Raw genomic sequence first — 20,089 nt, 5'->3', positions numbered from 1 at the left:
TTAACTAAAAATTCTTGAAACGATGTTTGTAGACGGCGACTGCAAATGTAAGCGCGCGTAGCCCACAGCGAAATTTCAACAATATTATGTTTCTAAGCGGTGTTGTTGAATGTTGTAAATGTGATTTGGTTTTTATACGACAAGACTGTTGAGAGGTTTACAAATAAGGTAAAATATGGCTTCGGGACAGATCTGAACAAAGAACCAATGGACAACTGCTTATTAACCATTACAGTTCACCGCTCTACCAACATCTTTTTTAAAAAAATTTTTATATAAGTTATTCTTATTTCAGCCTTTCAGGAGGAGCAAAATTGCAATCAGTACAGGAAACCACATGGATAGCCGGGTGAACACAAATCAGAACACCGAGAGAGGGAAGGAGGGGACAGAGGTGGAGGAGCGAGGATATAGAGGGAGGGGCACGATGAAGGAAATACAGCCAGGGAAGGAAGCATGGGCTGCAATATCTCGGGCCCCGTGTGCGCCACGCACGAACTCACGAAAGAACTGTGAGCCCCCTGGGGTGGGATTACGTCTTGGTAGGCGTCCAATGTTCCTCCAAGGTGATGCCGATTCTCTGCACTGTTTCACGCATTTTCCTTGCCGTTTGGTTCGCTATTTCTTGTATTTTGCTAGTGACGCTGCAGTCATCATCTGAGAGCGTGCTCGTGTTCGGCAGCTTCGGGTGTCCCACCTTCTGTCGCCCAACTTGTTCAACAGATACATCTCTGAGTTGCTCTACTCCACCGCTGGTTGCCCATTGTTCCATTGATTCAATGGATGATTCTGTCGCCTTTGGCGTGACACATTTCCTAGTAGCCATCTCTCGTAGATCCTCCTATTTGTATTGTCCCCGTGACTGTTCCAATGTAAGCGACTTGTAACGTCGATATTTGCGTTGGGGCAACTGCTTCTCCCACTGGAAACTTTGACACCCTCTTATGGACACATTCAGATCATACATGTCCTTCCTTGCCACATCCTGAAAAGATTATGTGCTGCCCTTCATATACTACGATCGCTCTACATCCAAAGCCGTTAATATATGAGGAGACATGTCGCTGGTGGTCAGTCTTAACCTGTGTAACACGCTTTAGGTAAGATCTGGAAACGTGTCCATTTTTCCGCTCTGTTACTCAATACTGTGCCACACATGTTTAGAACTGAACTGATTTATTCTGGAGTCACTTCGAATGGAAGTTCAAAGATCCTTATGGTCTTGATCCCGAATCTCGCCATTTCTGCTGTTACTTCCGCCATATTCCTGTCACAAAGACTGAATGTAAATCGTCCTCCTGTTGAGGCTAAGACTCTTTCACAGCATTCTGTTTTTATTATTTTTCAGATAGACCGTGCCACTTACTATTGACAAATATATCCCAGTCGTTTGACCACATCTAGCAGAAACGTCTCTGCTTCAAAAGGTCTTGGGCGTGTGATGTGGGATACCATCGTTACGTCAATATTACTTACATCTGACAGGTTCTAGCAACCGCTCTTCGCACCAAGTTTACTCACCATGCCCCTCGGCGCTCGGCTAGCAGCGGAGCGATGTAAACAGCGTTAAGTCCGCGCAGCTCACCTGACGCAACCATACTTCCCAACGGGTCTGCCGAAGCTTGCACGCAAGATTGGATATAACGAAAGTAAACTTTCCCAATTGTCACTGCAAGTTTAATTTTGTCGTTTCTTTCAACAGTGGGAAAACATACCTCGGAGGTAAATTAATGTTAACATAAAAGTGCAAGACATTTCTTAAGTTAGGGAACTTGTGCAACAAGATGATGATATTTTGCCAGTACATTGCAACCACGTTTGACACATCTCAACATCCCTTGGAACACTCAAAAACAATTTTTTGGAGCTTTTATAAATGGATTAAGTCCAAAGTGGTACTGCACACCGTTTGTAGCCTATTTTCCGAAACTTAAAGTCTGGAACAAGGTATCACCATGAATAAGCTTGACGACAGTAGGACCAGTGAGCTAGCCAGCAGCGTCACAGACATCACATGATTCAAATGGAGCGTTTTAGCGGGCTTTCAGAATATCTGAAATTCATTTCAGTTTTTTTATACTGACATAAAAGTGGGAAAAGCATGTTCTGAGCATAAAATAACATAATTAATCTTTAAGACGATTTGCTGAAAACAATAAAATACGTTATTGGCCTCAGAAGGACTGAGCGCACTCCACTTGTCAACGGAGCTCCACAGAAACGGACGGTCACACATCGTAGTGGTAACCATGTCTGACAGTGCTTAACTTCAGTGATATGAGGGAAGTTGGTGTTACTGCTGCAGCAAGCCCTTTGTCATATAAAAGCTCACACTGGTGCCAAAGTTAGTGTCCAGAAAATCATGGATGTGAGAGGAATCAAACTTGAGTGTAGCAAAGCGGAAGTAGAAATGCTGAATTTCTTTTTTCATTTTTATTTTTTTTATTTTTGCAAATTAATATATGTGAGTAGTGGGCCGGTTCCAATGTAATCGTTGCACTTCTGCAAAGATGAGAGGTGTAGACATTAATGTCCATGGTATTGAGAAATAGTTCAGGTTATTACAATTGGCCTAGATCCAAACGCCTTATAGCCTGCCAAATCCTATACAGAAATTTCAGCTGAGTTAGTCCCTCTTCCAAGCATAATATACCATAGATCTCTCGAACGAAAACTGAGCCTATTGGCTGCAAGGAAGCGCATCGCAGATACCACACGTTTACAAGTACGGTAGCACAAGTGAATCATGAAACTAGCGTCAGATATCGCCTATATCTATCTATTGCAGAATCCTAGAACGTATTTCGGGGTCAAACGTGATGAAGTATCTTGAAGAGAATGATTACTCCATCCCAACCATCAAGAATTCCGGAAACATCAGTCCTGCGAAACCCAACTCGTGCGTATCTCACACGACATCCCGAAAGCCGTGGATAAAGGAAGTCAGGAGAACGGTGTACTTCTTAAATTCCGGAAAGCATTTGAATCAGTCCCACTTCAGCGCCTATTAATAAAAGTAGAATAATATGCAGTATTGAACGAAGTTTATTACTAGATTACTGATTACTGGTAGGGACGATAAAGTATGTTATCTTCTACATCGACAAATGTAGAAGGAACTTCGGTCAAACATCAGGTAATTGCCTTGTGATTCCTGATTATTAAAGACGTGACAGACAATAGGCCAACTGATACTGTTTTGGTGATTTTCGTTTTTTGGACATTTGGGCGTGGTACATGGCGTACCTTTCTGCTTGAGATTTGCAATGTTAACTGAAAATATTATTTTAACTGACTTCATAAACCACATACGAAAGGGAATCACGAGCCAAATATATGGATGGAGTTCGGGCGTAACATCGATTTGGGCGTGTCGTAGTTCGTCACGTCCAAATGTCAACATATACCTCTTTATTTGCTCGGGACTGGACAGAGGTATCGCTCTCCTTCCACCGTTAAAAACAATATCGATATGTTAGCTTTATTTTTTATACAGCAATCTATGACCTAAGATCACCTAAAAGTAAACTGGCCAACGACCACATTCGTCACCGCGAAGTTTTCAAAATATTCCTGTAGCTTACTTATTGCGAAGTATCACAATAACTATTGGAACTAACGAAAGAAGACCAGTTCACTATCAAGCTGTGCTGTCAGACTGTATGATGCAGAAGTTTTTTTTTTACATTTATTTTAAGGAATAGTTTCCTAAAATGAGAAAGAGTGCTTAGCAAGGAACACGCGAAAATCCCAAAACAGTGGTTTTTAATTTTTGACGCGAAAAGGAACAGTTTTATTGAGACGGTTGTAGCACTACATCATCTCGCATTTTGATGCTAAAGATTAATTAAAACAGTAAGGCGATCCTCGTACGTCTCCGTCTCGTGTCGCTACGTTGCGCGGACCACGAAGCGATGTGTCTCCGCCACGCACCTCCGTGTGAACTGTTTCATTTGCGAACATGGAAGTGGCTTGAAACAGTGCCACGTCCCCGCCATACGTCCGCACCACGCCATGTCTGCGAGTACTGGATAGCGTTTCGTCTTCCAGTGGTGGCGACATCATCAGAGGCTATAACAACTCAAAAAGCAGTCACACCCTCAGACAAAGTAATTATGCCGAACTGTTTATACGTATCCAAGCAACAGTCGGTTCGTCACGAGGTTATTGCCTGACATCGCGGTGTTCGATGCGAGTTATGGAGCTTGCAGTGAGGAAGAGGTGGCACTGTATGTTTTATTTGGTACCAAGGCCCACAACTTGTCTAATTTCAATCCATCTTGTTTTCTGTTGAAGCTATTTTTGTGCTTTTGAAAGGCCAGTTTGTACAATCTTAGCATAGTAATGATCAGATATTGATAAAAGCGTAGTATCGGATAAACGAATTTGGTGGTTCCTTGGTTTGTGTGGAGTTGTCAGTGCTAACAGACAAGCAACACTGCGTGAGATACGCGCAGAAATCTGTCTGGAACGCACGAGGTACGTATCTGTCAGGGCAGTACGGTGAAAAGCGAAATTTGGCGTTAGTGGGCCGTGGCAGCAGTCGACCGAGGCGACTGCCTTTGCTAACGGAACGACACTGCCTCTAATGCCTCCCCTAGGCTCGTGACCATATCGGTTGGACTCTAGGCGACTGAAAAATCGTGGCCTGGTCAGATGAGTCACGATTTCAGTTCGTAAGAGCTGGTGATAGGGTTCAAGTGCTGCGCAGATCCCAGTTGTCAACAACGCACTGTCCAAGCTGGTGGTGGCTCCATAATGGTGTGGGCTGAGTTTAAAAGGAATGTACTGTGTCCTCTGGTCCAACTGAACCGATAATTGATTGGAAATAGTTATGTTCGGCTACTTGGAGACCATTGTTAGCCATTCAAGGACTTCAACTTCCCAAACAACAATGGAGTCTTTGTGGACGACAATGTGCCAAGTCATCGGGCCGCAATTGATCGCTAGTGGTATCAAAAACTTTCTGGACACTTCGATCGAATGATTTGGCCATCCAGATCAGCCGACGTGAATCCCTTGGAACATTTATGGGATACAATCGAGAGGTCAGTTAAGGCACAACATCCTGCACCGGCAACACGTCCGCAATTATGAACGGTTGTAGAGGCAGCATGGCTCAATATTTCTGCAGGAGGTTTTTATCAACTAGTCGAGTCCATGCCAGGTCCGAGTTACTGCAACTGGCTTGGCAAAAGGAAGTCCGACCACGATATTAGGAGCTATCCAATGTGTTTTGCCACCTCAGTGTATAACAAACTGCGGTGAAGTCCATACAGTGGAATAACAACTATACCTATTCAGTTGTAATTTGCAGTACAAAATTACCACCATAGTACACACTTTTATCTTCACCTGAAGTATGAAGAAAATATGAAACGTATGTCTCATAATTAAATCAAAGATGTTAGAGAAAGTCATGCTTTCATTTCTATTCCATAATAATCTAGCTTTATGTTCTCATAAATCATCCCCACCTTTTCTTGAGAAAGTACATGGAGCAAATGCATGAACTGACGTCCCAAATATTAGTTACCATGAAGTGAGGGCGAAGTTGTCTCAGACAGAAAACCACGCCCCACAGCGATAGAAAATGTTTTGTGTTATGCTATATTATGTACAACAATTGTACCTGCACGTTAGATCATGGATTTTGTTGTTGACTGGAAAATAAACGCTGCTGACGTCAGGTTACCGACTTTGCTGACTGAGAACTAGGGAGCTGAGGACCCTAACGGTAATGCTTGCACTGTGTGTCATATTGGGTGTACTTCTGTACTTTGTTTACTATGTTTGCAGTTTACGGTCCGCAGCTCGTGGTCGTGTGGCAGCGTTCTTGCTTCCCGCGCTCGGGTTCCCGGGTTCGATTCCCGGCGTGGCAGGGATTTTCTCTGCCTCGTGATGACTGGGTGTTGTGTGATGTCCTTAGGATAGTTAGGTTTAAGTAGTTCTAGGCTCTAGGGGACTGATGACCATAGATGTTAAGTCCCATAGTGTTCAGAGCAATTTGAACCTTTTTTTTTTTTTTTTTTTTTTTTTGCAGTTTACGAGCGACATGGTTTTTGGCGAAGGGATTGATCTCGTGGTCCAGCGGATGGCACAACATGGCACTCAGCCTGTCTACTATTACCGATTCTCTTACGTTGGTCCTCTCACAGCTTATCCTGGATATGATGGTAGATAACATATTATTTTTATTAGTGTTACAGAATTACTCTTTTGATAAAAATTTCAAAATGACTCGAGCAAAAATGGAGATAACAAATCGGGAAAGAACATCAGGCCCGTTAATACTAGTGTAGGCAGTGCTACAAATGCATCTCACCTGATAAGCGGAAATAGTCGCAGGTGCGACAGGAATTTTATCTCCTTTAACGTAGACCCCATGTACTATATTCTCTATGACATTATTATAGTGGGCGTCACGAACATGGCCTTCCCTTTGATGAGTGTTGTTACTATATTAGATCCATGTTACACATATTACATTCACCATAAATTTTATGATGCGAAATTATATACACAAACTATGGGGAACTTGTGACTTGTGCTTTGTACCGAGTATCCACAGATGCAGAAATGACACACAGCGATAGATATTGTTTTGTGTTATACCATGATACGTTCAATAATTGCACATACATAAAATTGTTTAGTCAGTTACAAACCTGTAAATGGGCACATGTGTATATATGACAATTTACAGGTTTGTAATTGATTAATTATTTATATTCAAAACTACCTCCAAAGTATAGAAGGAATTGTTGAACATAAATAACTTCAATATACATTTGATAACACTTCTGCTACTACCTAAAAGACAGTTACGAGTAATAGGCAGATTAGCAAGGAATTTTATAGTTGAGTATTGGCACTCCTTTCTATTCTAACTTCAGATTCTTTAGAAGGAAGTGCACATCATTTGTCCTTCTAGTATTGTATTGGTGAAAATCTCTATTACTCTGAAACTGCATTGGACTGTTGACACGACATTTCATGAGACAGTATATGTACTGCAATGCTGCTGTTAATATTCCTAATTATTTAGTAACATTACTTGTAATTATTTTGAATACGTTTTGCCTATGTGTAAAGTCAACATAGAATATTATCTCATAGTACATCGGAGAACGAATGAAAATAAATTAATGAATTTAATGTCCCCAAAGTTGACCATTATTCCTGTGACGGAAGTAGCTGAAACTAAACAGCAGGTTTGGTACACGGTTTTTCCAATTTCAATTTTCATTAATTGAGCACCTGAAGTCTCAGAACTTTCTATCCTATTAACTATTTTTCGTTGATAAACTACATTCATATGAGGAAGGGTATTTTTGACCGAACAAGACTGAATCGCCTGTTTTCTGAACATTTTTAAGGGGGTTCGTTTGTGCAAAACCAGTTGATAACTTGAGAAAAACTATTATTATTTACAACTTTCCTTGTGGATGCTTCTTTGATCAGCTTCACAATAATGCTTGTATATCTAGTAAAGGACTAATTTAACATAGAGTAAGAACAGTAATGGACCCATTATTGAACTCTGTGGTACGTCCATTGTCATTTCTCCCAAAAAAAATGATTTAGTGTCCTTGTTTGCATTACTCAGACAACCTGATGTAGCTTTTATCCTCCTTTTCCTTAAGCAGGAACTAAGCTAGGTATCTGCAGAATCATGGGCCCAGTAAAAACTTATGGTATGGAATAAAATATAATGATAGACACAATCGAATGCATTTGATAAGCCACAGAAGGTCTGAACTCGTGATATTTACCGTTTAAAATTGTTTTATTGCGTGCTCAGTGAAAGTAAATACCGCTTCCTCGGTAGAGCAGCACTTTTGAATTCTCAACTTTGCTTCACTTAGTATCTCACGACGTAACCTATAGACGATGAGTGAGCGCTGCCCACTATTAATATGTTGTCTGCTGTGTTCGCCAGTAGATACGGCACACAGTCAAACACACCGCGGCCTCCACCCGGCAAGGCCAGCATACAGTGTGTCACAACATGGTTATGGTCACACTTCATAGAGTGCGCACATAACGGACTATGTTTTGCTTCAGGAAAAAGTTTTTCAAATAGTCCTCTACATCCGCCATAGATATGGTTTGAAGTCACAGAAGGCGCCTATAACAGGGTCTGTATTGTGCTTCCGCCTGACGTCACGCAAATAGTTCGCAAATAAACATTCATCCGCCAGTCGCGGATTTAAGGGGACGTACAGCTTCCTCGTAAGTCAGTTTCTGTATAATCTGACATTTTCACTGCCTCCACCGAGTGTCAGAGTGTGTGTGTCTCAACAGACAGTACCAAGACTTACATACTGATTTGCGCCATATTTTTTTCCCATAATTATATACGCCATTCGACTAACTGCGGCAGTTGCTAGTATGTACTACTTTGGCTAATTATAGGTAGCAGAAGAATAATCCTTGCACAGTACATCCCATTTCCCAACGGCTGTCATCATATCAGTGGACGACATGGAGAGTGATTATCAAGGACAACGCTGGATGATGTGGTTTGTGAAGAAGGAGCGTGTAAACACTATGGAGATTCACAAACGATTGATGACAGTGTGTGGAGAACGTGCACTGTCCCGAAAAGTGCTCTTCCAACACGACAATGCTCGTCCCCATATGAGTAGGAAAATCATGGCTGCCGTCACTGAAATGGGATTCCAGGCGCTGACACACGCACCGCAGTCTTCTTCTGATCAGCATCTATTCGGGGCTGTGGAGAAACCTCTGTACATATATCCTGTAGCAGAATTCCAGGAACAGTGATCAGCTATCCTGCGGTGGATGTGGCAGAGTCCAAGAAAGTGGTTCGAGAATGACCAATAAATGTTAACGGGCCCAAATCGAGAGAATACGGCGGATGTGGCAGTACCTGGAACCGCATTTCAACAATGGGAGCCGTGGTTTTCCGACTTTTTTGGGGGCTAGCGTTGTCCTGTTCCAAGAGCACTTTTTGCGATGGAGCACGCTTTCCACATACTGCCACCAATGGTCTGTGAATATCGGCTGCATTTACACCCTCCTTCCACAATGTGTCATGCAGCGCTGTCCTTCATGATCGCACTCCATGCTGTCTATGACAGCAGTTGGGAAACGGGCTGTGCTGTATAATACGGGTTACACGTCAAGCAATATACCGCCACCTACGGTTTGACCAAAGCTCTACTACGTTCTTGCATCTCTGGTTGTGAGTCAAATGGCGCTCCATGAATGACGTATCCCTGTGGAACACATCTCGTACTATCACCGCGAGCAGGACCAGATTGGCCATACTACTGGCTTAGTTAGCCATTCTTCAGTGGAATCGCAAATTAGGCCAGTTCAAATGGTTCAAATGGCTCTGAGCACTATGGGACTTCACATCGATGGTGATCAGTCCCCTAGAACTTAGAACTACTTAAACCTAACTAACCTAAGGACAGCACACAACACCAAGCCATCACGAGGCAGAGAAAATCCCTGACCCCGCCGGGAATCGAACCCGGGAACCCGGGCGTGGGAAGCGAGAACGCTACCGCACGACCACGAGATGCAATTAGGCCAGTGTTCATAGTTGTATTTGTGGTAATTATAACTTTTTATCACGCTGTATCATCCTCATTATCATTCTAAAGGTAAGTATTTGTAAATAATCTTTAATAAATTATTATTAAATGTATCTTAATCTGTGTTGCCTTAAATTTCTGTTCATTCTAATTATCCCTGTGACGAGACTGCGTGCTTAGCGGTCCACCTTGAACACAATAAATATTTTCTGTGCTAGGGGAGAGATTCTGTCCCCTTTACGTTGAACGCTAAGTGTATGTGGTAAGCGCAACGTTCTCATAATGCGTATTTACCTTCTCCCGTGCTGGACAACAGAGAACTGACGTACTTTGTGCACACAACAACAGGCGCTTTAGCCAACACATATATCAGAATGCGGCTACAAACACAAGAATCCTCTCCTCGAGGTTTGCAAGCCATCTGATCTTCATGTCACGCGCACGTGCCTTTTATAAGAGGCGATCAAAACGTTTCCATTCGATGGCCTCACTTACTCCTTGGCTACAAGTCGATGCTTCGTTCCCACATCAAGGTCGCGGTTGCACATACTCTGCAGCAACGATCATAAACGGGAAATTTTTGATCACCCCTTACGTGTTCCGACAGACAGAAACCTAATACACGTAAATCCAGGGAACCTGGCGGCCACTCCACCAGTCCTCTATGACTTAGTCTGTCTCCCAGGTGGAAACTGGATATGCAATTACGCACTGACTGCTAGTCGTAAAGAGGAGTGTTGAAAGAAAGATGGAAATTTCTTATCTTCAGATGGCAGAGATGGCGCCACATATTAGTCTGACTTCAGATAAAATGTTTCAAATGGCTCTGAGCACTATGGGAACTCTGAGGTCATCAGTCCCCTAGAACTTAAAACTTCTTAAACCTAACTAACCTAAGGACATCACACACAGCCATGCCCGAGGCAGGATTCGAACCTGAGACCGTAGCAGTCACGCGGTTCCAAACTGAAGAGCCTAGAACCGCACGGCCACATCGGGCGGCTTGACTTCAGATAACGAGCTGCTGTTAGAATAGTCTGAATGCAGCGGAGTCCAGAAATGTGAGAATCTCGTGTTTCACAACAAACCATCGCTTTCGATGTGCCATCTAATTCGATGGATGCTTCCAGTGAAGAGCGACATATGGCCAGTATCTGCGATTTTGTATATTTACGTATAGTTAATATAGGAATTAGCTTCATTCATAAACAGTACCTTACAGGGGGAATGACGGTTTTCGTCCAGCTTGAATGTCAGCCGTATTGTAGACTGAACACCGATCTGCATCGTCCTCAGTAAGATGTAACACCTGCATTTTGTAAGGGTGTCATTTATGGACGAGTATAATTCTGACTTTTCACAGCAGGTTGTTAGTCGGATCTGAATACGATCATTACATGACACAGCTTAATATGGGCTAGGATTCTTTGCTGAGGAAGGATGTTGTGCATATGAAGACGGCCCGACGATGGTTACAATGGCTTCTTTGTCGAGGCTTGTTTACAATCATTAGTTGGTGGCGCAGTGAATACGATCGCGTTTTCCATTTGCGGCGGCCTCCTGCTGACTGAGCCTCCGCTGCAGAGGTCGCTCTTGCGTCGCCGTGCTCCAGTTGACGGTGTGTCCGGCGGCTGTTGCTGCGAGGACGTCAGGCTGTGTCACGCCCAAGGGCTCTGAGAGCAGTGGTCCTCTGCCTGCACCCAGGCGAAGGTAGAGAGGGCTGGATCCTCTCGTCGTACTCCCGTGACGGCCGCCAACTGTGAGAGTGCTTTTGGGGCCCATATGCTCAGACGACAAACAGCGGCTCGTGTCCCTGCTAAGGCAGAAGCGTCTGCGTCATCGGTGCGGCGAAGAGTAGCGCAGGTTCGGCGGCACATTACTGCCCAGCTGTTCCATCATGACGAGTTAGTTCGTGCGTCTTTAAATACTGCTTCTCCGTGTTGATGTCACGGCAAAGTCAGCGTTAGTGGGTCGCGCAGAAGGTTCTGGACCGGGGCCAACGCCCTGCGAAGGCTATTCGGAAAGTAAGGCCCGATCGGTCACGAGATGGATACCAGACTGAAAATCAGAAATGTTATATGCAACAACTCGCTACACCTTCCAGCAACCTCTCTACACAGTCGCCGCTCCGACTTAAGACATTTGTCCTAGCGTTGTACGAACTTTCCAAATACCCTCGTCATAGAAGGCAGCCACTTCCACCACTTCTCAACGCTGATCTGCAGTTCGCTGTCTGTGCCAAAGTGTTGTCTACATGGTTCAAATGGCTCTGAGCACTATGAGACTTAACGTCTGAGGTCATCAGTCCCCTAGAACTACGTAAACCTAACTAACCTAAGGACATCACACACATCCGCGCGGCTCCAGACTGAAGCGCCTAGAACCGCTCGGCTACAGCGGCCGGCGTTGTCTAAATAGACAGCGGCTCATGTGCACTGAGATGAACATCAGACGGGGTCAAGTTCGGGCTATTTGGCAGGTGATCAAACACTTCCCATCGAAAACGCAGCAGGAGCATCCTAATTGCCTCTATAGTGTGCTACCGAGAACTGCCATGAACAAGGAAACGCATGACAGATACGTTATGTCGTGACGTTGCATGACATCATGCGAAACTTGCAGCGGACACCCATACTTGGCTGGAGACACTACCCTGAGGTGACAAAAGTCACGGGATAACTCCCAATATACCGTGTCGACCTCCTTTTGCCCAGCCCAATGCAACATCTTGACGTGGCATGGACTCAACAAGACGGTGCAAGTCTCCTGCAGAAATATTGTGCCATGCCGCCCCATAGCCGTCCATAACTGCGAAAGTGATGCCAGTGCAGGATTGTGTGCGCCAGTTTACGTCTCCAGTATTTCTAACAAATGTTCGATGAGATTCATGTCGAGCGATCTGTGTGGCCAGATCATTCACTCGAACTATCCAGAATGTTCTTCAAACCCAGTGACATGGCGCACTGTCCTTAAAAATTCCATCGTTGTTTGGGATCATGAAATCCACGAATGGCTGAAAATGGTCTTCAAGTAGCTGAACATAACGATTTCCTGTCAATTATCGGTTCAATTGGATTAGAGAACCCAGTCTATTCCATTTAAACCAGTATGGAGCCGCCACCAGCTTGCACAATGTGTTGTTGAAACTTGGGCCCATGGCTTCGAGGGCCTGCACCACACTCTAACCGTACCGCCAACTCTTGCCAATTGAAATTGGGATTCATCTGACCAGGCGATGCTTTTCCAGCCATCTAGGGTCTAGCCGATATAGTCACGAGCCCAGGAGAGGGGCTGCAGGCAATGCGGAGCTATTAACAACGGCAATCGCAACGGTCGTCTCCTACTGTAGCTCATTGATGTCTAATTTTACTGCACTGTCCTGGCGAATACATTCGCCGTACGTTCCACACAGTGATTTCTGCGGTTATTTCACATAGTGTTGCTTGTTTCTTAGCACTGACAACTCAGTGCTAACGCCGCTCCTCTCGGTCATTAACTGAAGGTCGTCGGCCACTGCGTTGTCTGTGGTGAGAGGTAATGCCCGAAATGTAATATTCTCGGCATACTTCTGATATGTGGTCTTGGAATACTGAATTCCGTAACGATTTTTGAAATGGAATGTCCCACGCATCTAGCTCCAACTACCATTCCGCGTTAACAATCTGTTAATCCTGTCGTGCTCCCATAACCACGTCGGAAACCGTTTCACATGAATCACCTGACTCACCAATGAACTGCCCTTTCATACCTTGTGTACCTTGTACGAGGGTCGTTCAATAAGTAATGCTTCACTTTATTTTCTCAGAACATATTTATTGTTAAGTCAGAATCTGGCGAAAATGTACATCAACATGTCTTGTCCATGTCCTATTTTTCCATCACGTTCTATGGCCGTAAGCCAATTTTGTGGAACAGCATATATTCCCTGCTGGTAAACACTCTTGCCCTCTACGCGTAGCCATGTTTTCACTGCATGACTGACACTCTCGTCATCTTCAAAGTGTGTCCCACATAGAGAATCTTTAAGCGGCCCAAAGAGATGGAAGTCCGAGGGTACCAGGTCTGGACTGGAGGGTGGATGAGGCAATGATGTCCAACCCAATTTGGCGATGTGTTCCCAGGATCTCAGACTTTTATGTGGGCGTGCATTATCGTGTTGGGGCAAGATTTCTGCTCGATTCTTGTCTTAACGAACACGTCGGAAACGATTCTTGAGTTTATTTAGGGTCTTCACGTATGCCTCTGAGTTGATGGTTGACCCTCTTGGCATCACATCCACGAGAATGACGCCATCATAATCCCAGAAGACTGTTACCATGATTTTTCTGGCAGAAAAATGGTGAATGGGGACGATGCTGCTCCATGAACTGGATGTAATGGCCGTTCTTTGAATCTTATGGTCCGCTACGAACATTCGTAAATCCCATCGTGAGCAGCTCTTTGAATATCCGAGAGACTCGATCACTGCTGACACACTTCCAATGCTGACCGACAACTGTAGAGGCAATTGTCGAGTTGTGATGCGCCGGTCGGCACGAATAATGACATCCTCACGATTCAGCATGTGTAGAGCAGTGGCTGTGACAGGAGGTCGCGTGCGTGGCTCATCATGGAGCTATGTTTCTGCATCTCCTGAGGCTGTAACTTTCTTTACCCATCGCCCAGCTGTACTCCTATCAACTGCAGCATCGATCGCCATTCACTGCACACAAACGTTTATGGATGTTCACCACGCTTTCTTTTTCTGCACACTAGAATTCAAGAACAGAACGCTGCTTGTAACGTTCGTCGTATGTAGACGCCATTTTGACGCTGTAACACGGCTCTGCCATCTGCCAGAACGGTTCGAAACTTCACCGGTGCATAGAAATAACATGAGATGTGAAGCACCACCAAGGACGTTTGACTGTGCATATTAATGACTTTTTAAAAGAAATGTGGGGCATTACTTATTCAACGACCTCTGTGCTACCGGCATCTGTATAACTGTATATCGCTGTTCCATTACTTTTGTCAAATCATTGTATTGTCTTAGGATTTTTTACGTGCTCACTATTTGCTCAGGACTGAAAAGAGTGACGTGCGGCGATCGACAGGCACACTAGAGATACTGCCCAAAAAAGCTTCATCGGATTTCTACTGTCGTTTCCCGACCTATCTGACCTTACTTCCCGAACTACCCTTGTAGTTGTCGTAATAGGGTTGCAGTGCCTCCCTGAAGGCTCGCGCCACTAGTAATCCGTCCGTACAGGGGCAGATGCGAAGCTGCTGAAGACGCAGTCCACTTTCCCCCTGCCCGTCTTGTCTGTGACCTCATTCTGCTGTGGCACTGAATTACAGGTTGCCGTCGGCTGCCAAGCGGTGTTCGTGTCCTCGCCGCGGCGTGTGCCTTGCGGTTGTTTACTTCACAGAGATATTCGCGCATGTTACCATTAACGATAGAATGGCCATCTCTTACCGTGAAACGACATTGAAGTTCACCTTTCCGAACGAACATGCGAGACCAAAAGCACTCGCCATTGAGCAATTCCTACGTGATGAAGTGAAGATACCCGTGAAGACATGATCGAAATACACCTCTTCATCGTTAGTAGCTTGGTTTACGTCAGACTGACAAACGACGCAGCTTGTGACAAGAACTTAGGACGGGCGAAAGATGGCATCAAATTCCGGCATTCGGGCGGCTACATCGGGCCAGTAATTGTCGAACATATCGGACTAGGGTTATACACGATCCGCATTTTCAAACTTCCGTTCGAAATCCCGACAGAAGACGTGATTGCGTCACAGCGTCCTTATGGAACAGTACTCGGGAATGTAGCAGAGAAATGGACGCAGTTCACTGCTTACCCAGTTTTGAATGGAGTGCGGTCAGTTACGCATTGAGCTGTTTGTGTCTGCCCACTCGTCTCATATAGGATGCCTAGGATGCTGTTTTCTCGGATCGTTAGACAACAATTCAAGCAAATCGTATTAATGGAGTTTATTACAGTAACTTAAATTGACAATACTTAACTTTGCGTTTTCACAAAGGTGTGTCGTTTGCGATTGACGACCTTCGGTGTAGACAATTTCAATGCAAGCAGAACAATGCAGTTCATAAGTCACTGCTGTAGCGTTTGTATGACGGCTCGTATTCCATTCCGGCCGTGTCTGGGCGGCACAGTGTTTATATTGTCTTCGTGGAGATGCCGATCCTTTCTTGGTGTCGTCCTAGCCAGCGTACTATTGGCTGACGTCGTCAGACAGCCCTCTCTGTTCTTCCGCTTTTGATCGTCGTGCCGGCAGTTGTCGTTACGACGGAACAGAGCTAAAGACATATGTCCCATCCTACCACTTCATTGACGGTATAGTCACAGAGTCACCCCAGACCATAACTTCAGGGGTAAGTCCAGTGTGTATAGCAGGCAGACAGATTGGGTAAAGGTCCTCAATTGGCCTCCTTCTAACCAACTTACGGCCATCGTTAGCACCGAGATAGAACCAGCTTTCATCAGCTTAATAACGCCCTGTATAACAAACTACTTGTTGCTGACAAATGAACAAAATGTCGATAACTTGCAGTTATTAATAATGTACACTGCATTTCAATAGTATAGTAATATATATACCATTGAAATGCAGTGTGTCAGTCAGTTAGTAATTCTTGGACAACAAACTCAGGTATATTCCAGAGAATAATAGAAGACTGAAATATGTAAGGGCAGGTTTCAGTAAAGAATTGCATGCTTTAAAAGGCTCCTGTTTAAGCACAGTAAAAAATAGAGGACATTTAGTAATTAGCTTACTCAAAAGCCATTCTTTACATGGTTGAAGTGTGTTATAAACCAGAAATTCTTTGTTAATTATGAGTGAAACCGATGTAACTTTAGAGTTTTTTCATCAAGAATGAAATCAAAATGCTCAAACAGAAGGCACGCATGCTTTTACCTATAATAGAGTTACTCTTTTGTAAGTGGTTGACATATTATTAAATGGCAAAATAATAACACTATTATCAGCTTTGCGTGACAAAGAAATTAGCAGTTTTTTGATAGACTAAAGAAATAGATACATATACTTCTGATTTTATCTCATTTTTAGGTTAACAAACATATGAGTAAGTACAAACATACCAGTACAATGTAGAATCATCAAATCTATATTAGTGTTCAGATGTCAGCCGTAAATAATATAATACTATTAATATTAATAATATTCACACCATATATAACAGATTATACAACATATTATAATTTATTCTTGGGTCATCAGTTTTCTGACTGGTTTGATGCGCCCCGCCACGAATTCCTCCCCTGTGCCAACCTCTTCATCTCAGAGTAGCACTTGCAACCTATGTCCTCAATTATTTGCTGTATGTATTTCAATCTCTGTCGTCCTCTACAGTTTTTACCCTCTACAGCTCCCTATAGTACCATGGGAGTTATTCCTTCATGTCTTAACAGGTGTCCTATCTTCCTGGCCCTTCTCCTTATCAGTGTTTCCCACACATTCCTTTCCTCTCCGATTCTGCGCAGAACCTTCTCATTCCTTACCTTATCAGTCCACTTGATTCTCAACATTCGTCTGTAGCACCACATCTCAAATATTTCGATTCTCTTCTGTTCCGATTTTCCCACAGTCCATTTTTCACCACCATACAGTGCTGTACTCCATACGCACATTCTCAGAAATTTCTTCCTCTAATAAGGCCTATATTTGATACTAGTAGACTTCTCATGGCCGGAAATGCCCTTTTTGCCACTGCTAGTCTGTTTTTGATGCCCTCCTTACTCCGTCTGTCATTTGTTATTTTACTACATAGGTAGCAGAATTCATTAACTTCAACTACTTCGTGACCATTAATTTTGATGTTAAATTTCTTGCTGGTCTGATCTGTGCAACATCTCATTACTTTAGTCTTTCTTCGATTTACTCTCAGTCCATACTCTGTACTTATTAGATTGTTCATTCCATTCAGCAGATCATGTAATTCTCCCTCACTTTCACTCAGGATAGCAATGCCATCCGCGACTCGTACATTGACATCCTTTCGCCTTCAATTTTAATTCCACTCCTAAACCTTTCTTTAATTTCCATCATTACTTCTTCAATGAACAAATTGATCAGCAGGGGCGAAAGACTACATCCCTGTCTTACATCCTTTACATAATGTACGTAATATTTATATCGTTGGATTAGGAAAATTTGGAATATAAATTCACTTCGTTGATAGGTGCCAATCACAGCAACGATATAAATTACATGTTCGTTGGAAGAGGCGCTGAGACACTGGAAGACGGATCTGAAGCCGCTCTTGTCAGAAGCAGACTCATTGCAATGTGGACAAACTTCGCTAAATACGGGTAAGAGTCCAGTTACGCTGCATGTCGCTTTATATTACACTTTGATACTGAATAAATCCAAGTATAGCACTGGCACTACGTTTATCTAGTTAATAAATAGTTTTGTGTACATACTTCGTGCTGATTGACAATATCTCTATTAAATATTATGTAATTCTTATGGGTCTTTAACTCAATAAGGGAGCAAATCTCAGTATAGTGCACAATGCATTGCTGTAGTTCATAGAAATGCAGTAAAAAATCTTACTAAGAAACACAAAAATGATGTGAATTCTACTAAATACGCAAATCAAAATAACAGACCACAAAGTATTAATGAATTTCACTGGTCTTATATGTTAATAACGGATTTATTGCTTGTTTCAGGAACCCAACACCTAATGTGGACTCTGTAGTTACTCAAAACTGGACTCGATACACCACAGAAGAGGCACCTTATTTGAACATCGATGCGAATTTAACTCTTCGGCACAAGTTAAAACAAAATGAATATACATTTTGGCACAGCCTTTTGCCATAGGCCTACAATGTGAAGCATTTAAAGTTGGAATTTCTTCCCTCTTGTTATCTACCAAATGACTGTCCACTTTCGTTTATCTACCAGTCACTTCGCCGAAATGCAGCTCACACTCTTAACAACATTCCAGTGAATCGTACCCATTGAGACAAAACATTAGTTTAATGTTTATGTAGAACTTGCTGAGAGTCTCTCTGTGCTGCTGCTCCATTCTAATTTCGATTTCATCAGCACACACTGTGTTTTTCTCCCTGCATCAATGAAACTTCATTATGAGCTCCAGTTGCAGAAGAAGATTTTTGTTCATATATTAAATGTCAGTAAAATTATGTGTATGGAAAAATATATACTTTGTATTTAAATAATCGTTACTTGTGAGATTTAAGATGACTATTAAAAAGTATGTAAGTGATTAGCATTGCAATTCCTTGTGACAAGTCTACCCACCACGAGAGTGCATTAGTGTTGTTCATTTTTATTTTTGTCACCAGGCCTGGTAGGATGAATAAGGGACATGAACAGCACAAATGCACCCGCCCCCCATGCAGATCCTCTACAACCTGAGTCCTTTCCCCCATCTGCTCCTATTCCTCCAACATATCCGCATACTCTACACCTCCCACCGCCTTGATCCCCCTCATCCCCTGGTTGTTCCTCTCCTCTCCAACCCCCGCCCTCTGCCGTGCCTTCACTGTTGTGTCCCCCCTGCCCCCCATCTCTTCACCATTTATCTCCTTTCCCAAGGTGGCTTCCGTTAACACCCCCTCCTGGATGATGCGCTCTCTCCCTCCATTCATCGATCCTATCAACACTGATCCTCACCCCCCTCCTTCCCACTGTCCTTTTCCCAGGCTCCCTCTTCCCCTCCCCCTCCCCCCTCCTTCATCCTGTTTTTTCCCTGCCTACCCTCTCTCTGCCTCCCTTCTCTTCCCCGAGTCCTTTTGCATTTCCTTCCTCTGCCTTTCCCCATTCCCTCTCGCGTCTGCCCTGCTCCCCCCTACTGAGTCCTCCCCTTTCGTTGGTCCCCCCCCTTTCGTTTTTCCTGTCCTCCCCCCCTCCCTTATTTTTCCCCTCATCTGTCCAGGTCCCGATCCCCACCCTCTGCCCTTGCCGGTGGTGTGTCATCTTCGTGCTGACTTTTTAGTGCAGTGTTCCCAGTGACTGGCAAGTGTTGTGCGTCTTTTCCGAAGTGTTGCGAATGAACATCATGCGGTCGAAGGGTGTGATTTTTCTATCTCTTGCGAACAGAATCCAGACCATCGCTGTGTTTTTTAATTGTCTGCCTACTGCTTTCCCTGTTTGATTCTTGTGTATTTTATTAAGTTTTAACTTTCCACAATTTTCCGCCGTTTTACATTGTATGTCACTGTTTTATCACCTGTTTTTATTGTTTCTTATCTTCTTATGTTTTAAAAATTCTCTAGGCTGAAGAGCGGCGTACTAAGCTGCTGCCAGCCTGCCCCCTTCAGGGGAAATCGAAATCCAATAAAGGAAAAAAAACACAAATGCAAAGGGCACGGAGATGCCACATACTCGTGTGCGACAGCATTTCAGCACATTCTGGGTCTTTATTTGACCAAATGGTCGAATCGAGCTATATCCAGAGTTTCGTGTGATTCATATTGACAGTTGTCAACATGGGTACAGGCAGGCACACT

The 20,089-nt window shown here is 43.7% G+C and overlaps 1 protein-coding gene across 1 annotated transcript in view; it reads left to right on the top strand.

Moving 5' to 3' along the window:
* The window catches only part of LOC126291951 (esterase FE4-like), a 97,879-nt gene extending 79,035 nt beyond the window's left edge, over positions 1–18,844 (top strand). Inside the window, exons 9-11 of the mRNA XM_049986062.1 lie at positions 6,044–6,176; positions 17,785–17,914; positions 18,281–18,844. Coding sequence (XP_049842019.1) covers positions 6,044–6,176; positions 17,785–17,914; positions 18,281–18,434 — 417 coding nt within the window. The 3' untranslated portion in view covers positions 18,435–18,844. The remainder of the gene's footprint in view (positions 1–6,043; positions 6,177–17,784; positions 17,915–18,280) is intronic.
* Positions 18,845–20,089: the final 1,245 nt, after the last annotated feature.

Source organism: Schistocerca gregaria, chromosome 1, assembly GCF_023897955.1.
Source record: "Schistocerca gregaria isolate iqSchGreg1 chromosome 1, iqSchGreg1.2, whole genome shotgun sequence".
NCBI lineage: Eukaryota > Metazoa > Arthropoda > Insecta > Orthoptera > Acrididae > Schistocerca > Schistocerca gregaria.
Note: the sequence above shows the minus strand (reverse complement) of the source record. Positions and strands in the feature narration are given on the sequence as shown.